This window comes from Magallana gigas, chromosome 4 (genome assembly GCF_963853765.1).
Source record: "Magallana gigas chromosome 4, xbMagGiga1.1, whole genome shotgun sequence".
Taxonomy (NCBI): domain Eukaryota; kingdom Metazoa; phylum Mollusca; class Bivalvia; order Ostreida; family Ostreidae; genus Magallana; species Magallana gigas.
The window spans coordinates 10,250,074-10,259,756 of NC_088856.1; the positions used below are offsets into that span (position 1 = coordinate 10,250,074).

General features: G+C 34.4%; 1 protein-coding gene and 2 long non-coding RNA genes across 3 annotated transcripts; 1 reads left to right on the plus strand and 2 right to left on the minus strand.

Moving 5' to 3' along the window:
* The first annotated feature begins 517 nt into the window (after nucleotides 1–517).
* LOC109618472 (uncharacterized) lies at nucleotides 518–2,145 on the plus strand. Its single transcript, XR_010712766.1, has 2 exons — nucleotides 518–948; nucleotides 1,440–2,145. It is a non-coding gene; the product is annotated as an uncharacterized lncRNA (long non-coding RNA).
* Nucleotides 2,131–5,965, minus strand: LOC105326100 (uncharacterized). The gene is made up of 4 exons (XM_066081239.1): nucleotides 5,661–5,965; nucleotides 3,782–3,908; nucleotides 3,475–3,605; nucleotides 2,131–3,324 (listed from the first exon to the last, which is right to left on the minus strand). Exons 1-4 carry the CDS (start codon nucleotides 5,853–5,855, stop codon nucleotides 2,149–2,151), a joined length of 1,629 nt encoding a protein of 542 aa, XP_065937311.1. The 5' UTR covers nucleotides 5,856–5,965; the 3' UTR covers nucleotides 2,131–2,148.
* A 175-nt stretch (nucleotides 5,966–6,140) lies between these two features.
* LOC105327276 (uncharacterized) lies at nucleotides 6,141–8,812 on the minus strand. The gene is made up of 4 exons (XR_010712767.1): nucleotides 8,069–8,812; nucleotides 7,328–7,391; nucleotides 6,612–7,079; nucleotides 6,141–6,325 (listed from the first exon to the last, which is right to left on the minus strand). It is a non-coding gene; the product is annotated as an uncharacterized lncRNA (long non-coding RNA).
* Nucleotides 8,813–9,683: the final 871 nt, after the last annotated feature.

Consider the following 9,683-nt stretch of genomic DNA (forward strand, 5'->3'; position numbering starts at 1 on the left):
GCTTTAACAAAACAGAAACTAAAACACTACTTTATTTGAAAGTACCCCCTCCAGATGATGGAAAGAACCCTACGTGTTGAGGTAAAAGGAACAAGAGGGGCGAAGATTTCGGTGAACAGAAGAATGCTGAAAGACATCTTCAAAGACCGAGGAGTACTCGCGGTATGGACGAATGAGAACCAAAGTTTATAGTTTGTAACTTTTTATGATGTTACGACCGTCAACGAGTTTGACGGGCAAACACTGAACAGCAAGTCCCAATCTGATTAAAATCAGATCCTTTGATCCGCTCACTTAGATCGCTACACAAGGATCTGAAGTAAGCCAGCAAGGGGTCACGTCCGAACGACCTTTGTATTACGAATATTCATGAAAATATTAGCCAATCAGAATTTGTCACACAGAGCATGTAGGCTAATCAGCCGGTTTTAAGTCAAATCGATACAACACTGCATTCGCACACAGAAACTATAATCACATTTTGTATTTGTATGTGCTAACATTATTAGACATATATTTATTTATAATATTTTCGTAAAATTGTTTTGTTTGACGAAAATAAACACAACAACAGAGATACAAACCCATAATATAATATACGCCAATATCAAGATTCATGAACGAATATGTTTGGGAACGATTTGAATAGAAATAGAAACTAAAGATAAATCAAGATGGCTGAACTCGAAGAAGCTGTGTCGGAATCTTTAAAGTTATTCAATGTAGTCAATATAAAGCAAGAACAGAAACGAATATTAGAAGTGCTAACGAAGAACAACGATTGCATGGCTATACTTCCAACGGGATTTGGAAATTCACTTCCGTACCAGTGAGAAAAGCAATGGGGCAGTTCGAAGAAAGTCATCATATGTTCGCTACTGATCGCACTTATGAAGAATCAATGTGAACGTTTAAGTCTTATCCCTGGTGTGAAAGCAGTATACTTAGGTGAGAGGAAATATTTATTTATTGTCTAGTTTAAGTGAAATTGTATTTTAATCTATTAACATGCATTACCTGATGTGTAAAGCTTGATTTCAAAGATGCTCTTGTTAGTGGTAGCGCTTGTTAGACTCGTATCATTTGATCTTTATTCAGTCCAACCACTAAAAAGAGCTAACTTTTGTCTCAGTAGTAAATGTATAAAGGTATTGAAAATTAGTTTAAACAACACACTTATATATAGACAAATACATGTCCACAGAAACTCAAAAATACACAATGTAAAATACACATGTCTCTGGTATATAATGGAAAATGTGTAAATGAATAATGCACATGCGGTAATGATATATGTTTGGTATATGATTTTGCTCTATATATTTTGGGCTATTGTTAATTATTGTTCTGTTATTGTAATATTTGCTTTTGTTTGTATATTTATTTGCCAAGTTTGGATATTATTTAATGCATGTCTTTGTAAAATTTAATTTTGATAGGAGGTGGTTGTAGGGATTCAAGTGTTGAACGTGGAGAATTCGACTATCTTTTTGCTGCCCCAGAGACCCTGGTCGGTGATCAACACTGGAGATCCAAAAAGAAGTTAAAGAAATCTATCGAGCTGGTGAACACAAGTAATACCATTAACTATAACTGCCGACGAGCATCAATGCTGGCATCATTTCATACAGCAGCAGAACTTTCACAGCCGAAAGAAGTGGAACCAGTTCATTCCTTTTGTGATCTGTGTTACAAGATTTGTAAATGTGGATTATGTTCTCAAACACATATTGAAAAATTGTTAAACTTTACTTAAGAGGAAATTTCTGAGGACGAAAACACTGACGAGAACACTGAACCATGTGAATTTTCCGATGATGAGGATATTGATCATTGGTTTTCAGATCTTAACATAGAATGAGGCATGTAATAAAAATTGTTATGTTTGCTAACTTAGTAACTAAGCACATCTCTAAATGATGCTCTAATGCTGGTTTTAAATATGACTTGTACATTACCTGTTAATTTGGAAACTTGTTAATGTTCTTAATGTTATTCTTAATGTGATAAAAAATTTGTACTCAGTTTCAATCTTCGAATATAATTTTTATTGCTGCCCTAGTGTTTTAAACTCATTATCGATGTGATGAGAAACATCAGTCACTGTCAGAATGTGCAACAACTTCAATAAAAATTACAACTGTTTATTCAAATCTTTTTATTTCGTAGCCTGTGGTATGCATATAAAGGTTTATGCCTGAAAATCATTGTTCCTAAATGCTGAAAGCATTTATCAAAGATGTCTTTACCTGTTTTTGTTAATGTTTTACATTTTAATTTTCTACCATTTACATGTTTAATAGCTTTCATTTCTGCAAGTTCAACAGCAACTTTCTTTACATCTTCTAAATAAGATGGTAGATGATGAAAGCCTTTCCGTTGTGTCACATCGCAAATTGAGTCGTGATGTTTTACGAAGTTCACTACCATAGGAAATTCCTTTGAATGGTACAAAATGCTCTCTTTGGTCTGGAAACCCGAGCAGGCAATTTTGCTGTCGCGGTTTAAGAGTTCCACGTACTCGTCCAAAGCCATATTATTATTGACCCCTCCTTGTAAATTTATGAATCTATTTGCTGTCAGTCGCACTCTTTGCTCATCTGAAAGAATGCCCTCTGTTAAAGCTATTAAATGGATGGAACCAATAGCGTATTTAGTTTTGTTAGTTAAGTTGTAGACAGGTAGTTCATATTTAGCAGAACGAACACTTCTGTTTCCATCAGCCATATCCACGGCACTATCCAAGTTTTTATGCAACAAAGTTAATTTAAACAACACATTGCAGTAGCTTTCAACATCATCACTACGGGTATCACTTTCTTTTGAGGTTTTTGGTTTTGGGACCTTTGCATTGTGTTTGGTCTCTTCATGTGTTTTGAGTGATCCTACATAAGCATATGATCGTTCACAAAAGTGGCATTGTACGCGTCCATCATTCATGTTAGAGATCCAGTAGTTTTCTGGATGGTTGGGATCATTCAAAATTTCTCTTAGTGTTTCCATCAAATCATCACCTTCATTAAACAAGTGTTTTTTCAGTAAATTTGCACATATTTCATTTATCCAAGCTATTTTCTCATCATTTGGTTTGACATCGAAATTTTCAGGAAGTGGGATAACATCATCAAAATTGACAATTTCAAATTCATCCAGAAACATGACACAACACAGAGCATCAAGAACGGTATAATATAAATATTTATGTGCCCTGTAGGAATTGGTCACTTTGCCTTTGACATTTCTAGCATTCAACTTATTTCGAAAATAGTACATTGTGCCTGGGTCACAGCCAGAATCTGTGCTATAGGTCAGCTTTGCTATGGCCTACAATAGATTATGCATACGGTAATTATTTTGACAATTTATTGATCTAGATGTGTTTAAGAAAACATGTTTTTTCATATTTGTTCTTTTTTTTTTTTTTTTAACATAAAACATGGTGATAATTTCCTTTAAAAGATAATTTACACATACCTCCAAAAAGTTCATGAGCCTATGAAAGTCTTCAATCTTAGAAATAAAGCCTTCAAGCCTCCCTGCTGGTGATCCAGCATTCAACATCGCTTGCTGGGATGATTGAATTCTTTCATCTGTCAGTCTGTCACCTGTAAATTACATGTACTTTGTATTGCATACCAGTATAACCCATAATGGCAAGCAGAAACCGAAAAGGTGTGGGGTGGGATATGTAGATTTCTGATTGCCTTCCCATGAAACAAGAAAATTCAATAAAATCAGCCACTTTGTCACAAATCCAATATATATATTTAGTAAAATTTACCACCAAAAAATACTGATTCATGAATTTCCTCATTCTTGAATGGAACATACTTCCGTTGAAATTCTTTCAACATCTTAATCATTTCTGAAGTCTTATTTTCATTACAGTCTGTAAGTCCCAAAGGATACTGTACAATAGAAAATCAATCATATAAACATGATAAATGTGTATGTATAAAATACTTTCTTTAAGATCTATATCAGAAAAAAAAATAACTAAATTCATGCAAACACATGCAGTATTTTTTGATGTGGGGCGGGGTGGCGAGTGTGCAAAAGTACAACATAGGAAAGGTATAAAGAGTGTTATTAGTTCTCATATGTTAATATTAACTAGAACTGTCCTAATGGGACTAATACCCCCGCTAGGCTAATTTCAAATGGGACAAATAATTTAATTGAATAATAATTAAGGTTTGGAACACATACAAAAAAAAAATTCTAGAATTGTAAAAAAAAAAAAAAAAATAGTTAACAAAGAAAAATTAAAATCAAAATTGTCAGAATTTCACCGTAAATACATATCTATAACAGTAATACATTTACAAATGTATGTATTTGATGATATATTTTTTTAATTTAATTGATTTAAAGAAAAACCAACAAAATGACAATAACCCCTCCCTTTGCAGTGAATAGAAATACCAGTAGCCAAGCAATGCTCTTCTGTTGATAAAACTTTCAATATCTTTCTAATAAGAGTCTTGATAGATGCAATTAGTTGTTTCAAATTTTCCTCACTTTCTCCTATGGCACAATTGAACTCCATATCAGAAAATTGATCCCATAGGACTATGATTTTCTTTGATGAGCTTGTTAAATTTAATAAACTCCAAAACATTACCATAATTACCATACTATGTAAAAATATGTAAAAAAGAAAATTTAATATTACAAACAATTTTAAAATTGCCAAAACACTACAATCATATCAGTAATTTTGAATTTCATTTAAATTAATGCCCAATAGTGTCACTTCATCAAATTACTTGACAAATAAATTTAAACAACCTCTAAAAATAGTTTAACTTCTTTATTAATAATTATAATATTATTTATTTCCTTATAATGATAGACCTTTTGGTTTACATGAAACAGTTTTAAAATAGCCCCAAAACCATCACCCATTTTACAGATTATCAATTTCCCCTAAACACATGCTCCAACTGAACCATGGCTCAGATAATGGCTCCCTTGGGACAAATAGATTCAGCCACACTTGTCTTTGATGTTCTCATTAGCTCCTAAGAATTTATCACTGACAAACAAAAACTTTGCATTGTCAGTTGATAGAATACTTATAAAAAATAATTTTTTTTTTTTATTAATTAAGACATAAAGACAAAAAACTCCATCTGGATGTATTTATATAAATATATTTTAGAGTGTTTTCTATTAATTAATTAATAAAATCTGTAAGGATTACCTCCCTTACTTTTCAACATTAGTGTACAATATATAGAATAAGGAAAATGAAAACTGTCATAAAATCATTAAATCTTGTCTGATCTTAAAAAAAATTGCAGGTGCACATCTTCAGATGGTGTTCAACATATGTACAAATTTTCAAACTGTTCCATGCAGTAATAAAAATTTCTATAGGGGGGGACAAAGTTGCGTCTACAGACAGACGGACAGACAGACAGACGGACAGACAGACAGACAGACGGACAGGGTGAAACCAATATACCCCCCTAAACTTCGTTTGCGGGGGTATAAATTAGATTCATTTTCATATCTAGTTGAAGGGGGGGGGATCTCAATAAAACTAACAAGATTTTTTTTTAGGGACATTGAACTTCTGATATTGCCCTAACTTTAATGAAATAAAAACATGCTATGATTACATAGGAGTATTGTACAATAAAATTCATGCATACCTGCTTTGTTTTTTCTCCAGCTTGGTCACTGAATTCATGACGAAGGTGCTTTGGGTATATTTTTTCAAATATAGCTCTCATTTGTGGTAAATTGCTAATTACAGATGATGCAACAATGAACACTAATTCATTCATAAGCAAGTTCTGCTCCTCAACAGATGGTACAAATCTATCTGCATCAACATCACAGTTCATATCCACATTTGGCAAATCCTGGGACACAGGCACAACCCTATCTACTACTGCAATTGTGTTGAACAAATGTACAGATATTGTTTTCTGCTGGGATGTTCTGCCAAAGAATAAGTTTGAAATAATTAAGACAGATTGGGATGTGTTTGAGAAACAATAGGACACCTCAGTGGTATTTCAGTAACATTTGAAATGTTATTTTAGGCATACATACATGCAGAATTTGAGGTACCAATAAATACACGTACTGTAGCTGTCATTAAAAAAATTAAAAAACTACATTTTCCTAAATGATGGCAGTATATTTCTGTCCCAGTTATCACCAACCAACTGGTTTTAATTCTTCCGCCATTTTCCCAGTCTGTCCGTAGCTTTATTATTGCTTCATCTAAGCTGTCTTTCCATGAACATAATTTCTTATGGACAGAACTTGAAGTAACACACAGTCCAATCTTGGCAAGTCTATCAATATCCTATGAATTTAAACATACTAAATTTAAAAAAAATACAGAATTTGGTATTAAAAAAATGGATAATAATAATAAGTTCTTCAAAATTAACATAAGCTTTAGAAAACATGAATGAAACAAATTAATAAAAATAAATATTTCTATCAAAGATAAGCATATTACATTTGCTTAATAACAGTTCACTGCAAGAATATACATGTACATTTACACTTTTTTTTTTATTATCAATGGTCAAATTCAAATACATTTAATTCTTTCAATAAATTGTCAGTGCATAAGACATGAATACCCTCAGTGTACATCCTCCATGAACAAGGACAAAAGCAATGGTGTAGTGAAGTCCTGACATCTCCATGCTACGGCCATGAAGACCAGATGCAACAGTGTGGAGAATGTTCATGTATTTCTTTTCTCCTATCTCTGGAGGAATGTCACTTACAATTGAACTCACAATTCTTAACACGTTTGGTGCCCGGATTTCCAGTTCTTTATTAAATTTGTCCCATGTAAATGACATAAGACTTTCCTGGTCTTTCTTCATTAAGATAGAATTTGAATTTCGCTTGCACAGTTCTCTGGCTTCTTCTGAAACAACTTTTGCTGCAGCATCTACAACTTCTCTCGGCTTTTCCTTTACCAATAAACTGATGACTGTCTGTTCCACATTCTCAGACTTGCAAATAGCCTTGCACAGTGCCTGGTGAAGCTTATTCCTAACAAGCTGGGTTCTCTTTCCACTTGGATATGAAATTGTGATCTAATATAATAAAAGGTTAATTAACAAATGTATTACAGAGTGAATAAGAATTTCATACAAATAAAATTTTACAGATACATACATGTAAATTTTTTTTAGAAAACAGAAACACTAAATTTTTCCCTGTTTCTTGACTTTTATCTGTCATAATGTTATTGTGTGTTATCATATACTAGTAAGTTGTACATGTGTAATTATTTTTATCTCATTATCTTATCATGGACTTAGATAAATGATCTTGACAATACCTTTGTTCCATCTGTGCTGGATTATGCTTATATAATCTGAAATAACAACTGCAACAATCTAACTCTGGAAATAAAGAAAATAATAAGAAACTTTCAACAACAAAACTTGATAATGAAACTGAAAAATTGTTAGTATGAATTAAAAGAAACACAACACCTTGACAATCTTTGTACTCCAATATCTAATACCGTATATCCATTTTTTCCAGCATGTCACAAAATTTTCGAAAATGGGAAAAATATGTAGCATTTTGAAATTTATGTCAGTCATTTTTTGAAATTTAGTTACCTATAGATATTTATACAAGATATATTTTCTGTGTATTTAATAATTTGCGATGTAAAAGAGATTGCAAGAAAACAAAAATTAAATCATCGCGAAAATTATCAGATAATATATGATCCATCAGCTTGTAAATCTTGCTTTTACCATGATATCAATAACTTTTAAAATTCAATATTTTCTTACCCCATGGAAAGAACAGATATACTACTGCCAAATGCAGAAAATTTGTACACTGACAACAAAGTTGTGCAGTTTTTGCAAATTTATATATTTTAGAATATGAGTGTATTCAGTATTAACAAACTTAATTTTAAATAATTAACTCAATCCATAAACAATAATGTTGATAATACGTTTACATAGGTACTAGGTATTGAAGTAAGTGAATGTAATTTTAGTGTCAACATTGTAAACTGGTTCCAAAAAAAAGGAGAAAATTATTGTTCTTTACTTACCTCAATTCCACATTGATTGGCATGAGGATCTTGAAATTCCAGTGATCGGCGCACAATTTTTGGTTTATCAGTTACACCTGTATTTGTTATTTCCTTAAAAGGTAATATATGGACAGGTTTATGCATAACAGTCTCTATATTTAATGTCTTGTCTTTCTTTGCCGACAGGGTTATCACAGGGCTTCGTAGCATTCGTTTGGTAATAGTCTTTCTTTTGGGAGAAAGAAGCTGTAGAAGTTGTGTATCGTTAACTTTTCTTGCCATGCTACATATTTGTTCTTTTATGTTCTTGGTTTTCTGTTCAGATTTTAAAACACTCTCTACACTTCTGTAACACTTTAAACATGCAGCACTGTTATCCGAAAAGTTGATCCCTGTAACTTTATATACGTTTTCTTGCCTTTCTTTGTTAAATCTGAGTTTTCTGTCAAAATGCTTATGAGCAACAAGCTCGCCGTTTTCTTTCTTTTCGTATTCAATAAAAGAAAACCCGCACAACACACATATATCACTCAGCACACACGTTTTTCTAGGCGTATCGGGCGCCGCCATTTTCTACTTTCGTTTTAAATCTTTTTTCGTAATGCATCGGCTATTACTAAAAAGTGTTTAAATTCCGAATGATTTACAGAATCTTGCAAACCGTCGTTTGATTGGATACTACAAAGGTCGTTCGGACGTGACCCCTTATTGGCTTACTTCAGATCCTTGTGTAGCGATCTAAGTGAGCGGATCAAAGGATCTGATTTTAATCAGATTGCAGCAAGTCCCCTATTTTTTTCTATGTTTTTCGGCATGTCATCGAATTGTGGTGAAAGCCCGAGTCCATTGGTTGCCCATATGGGTAACCAATGAGGAAGTGTTCAAGGTTTTTGAATCACATGGGGACGTAAAATCCATCACGCGTGTGATGGAGGATGCCATCGCAACGGGTGTGAGGGAGGTGGTCTACTCGATGAAAGAGGGTGAGCAAAGACACCCCCTTACTTAACATCGGTGCATTGGCACCGATGTTTACTGTCGATGCCTGGCCGACCTCCAATCTGTTTCAGATGTGAGAAGGTTGGCCATCTTAGGCATCAATGTAATGGAGGTTCAATGCCTCATTCGAGACCCCGTAGCTATGCTACGGCGGTCCAGAAGCCCACTGCTGGTAAGCGGATGGAGGGGCCTGTTGGCAAGGCCCCTCCCCAATAGACAGTTGGTAAGCCTGTGGAGGGACCCACGGGTCCCATTAGTCAGCGTGGGGACTCTCGTGGTCCCCAATAGAGTCCTGCTAACGTCACAGCCGACCCTCTCGTGGACAACCAGGAGGACCGCGGGAGTCCTGTTGAGAGGAGTGGGTCCGTGAACCCATCCCCCATAGTTGACAAATCGGGGGACACTTAGGTGCCTCCCTCGAGGGATGATGTATCCCTTCATGCGGGCAGGAGACCCGTGTAGAATCTCAGGTGGAGGAGGATACCAGGAGTGTGTCCTCCCCACAGGATGTCAATATGGCTGAGGAGTTCGGGCTGGAGCTCTCGAGGGACACTGAGGTGTCCCTCCCAGTTCCCCAATCCTCTATTTAGGATGATGTAGAGTTTAATGTGGTGACTCGGAAAAAGAGGAAACA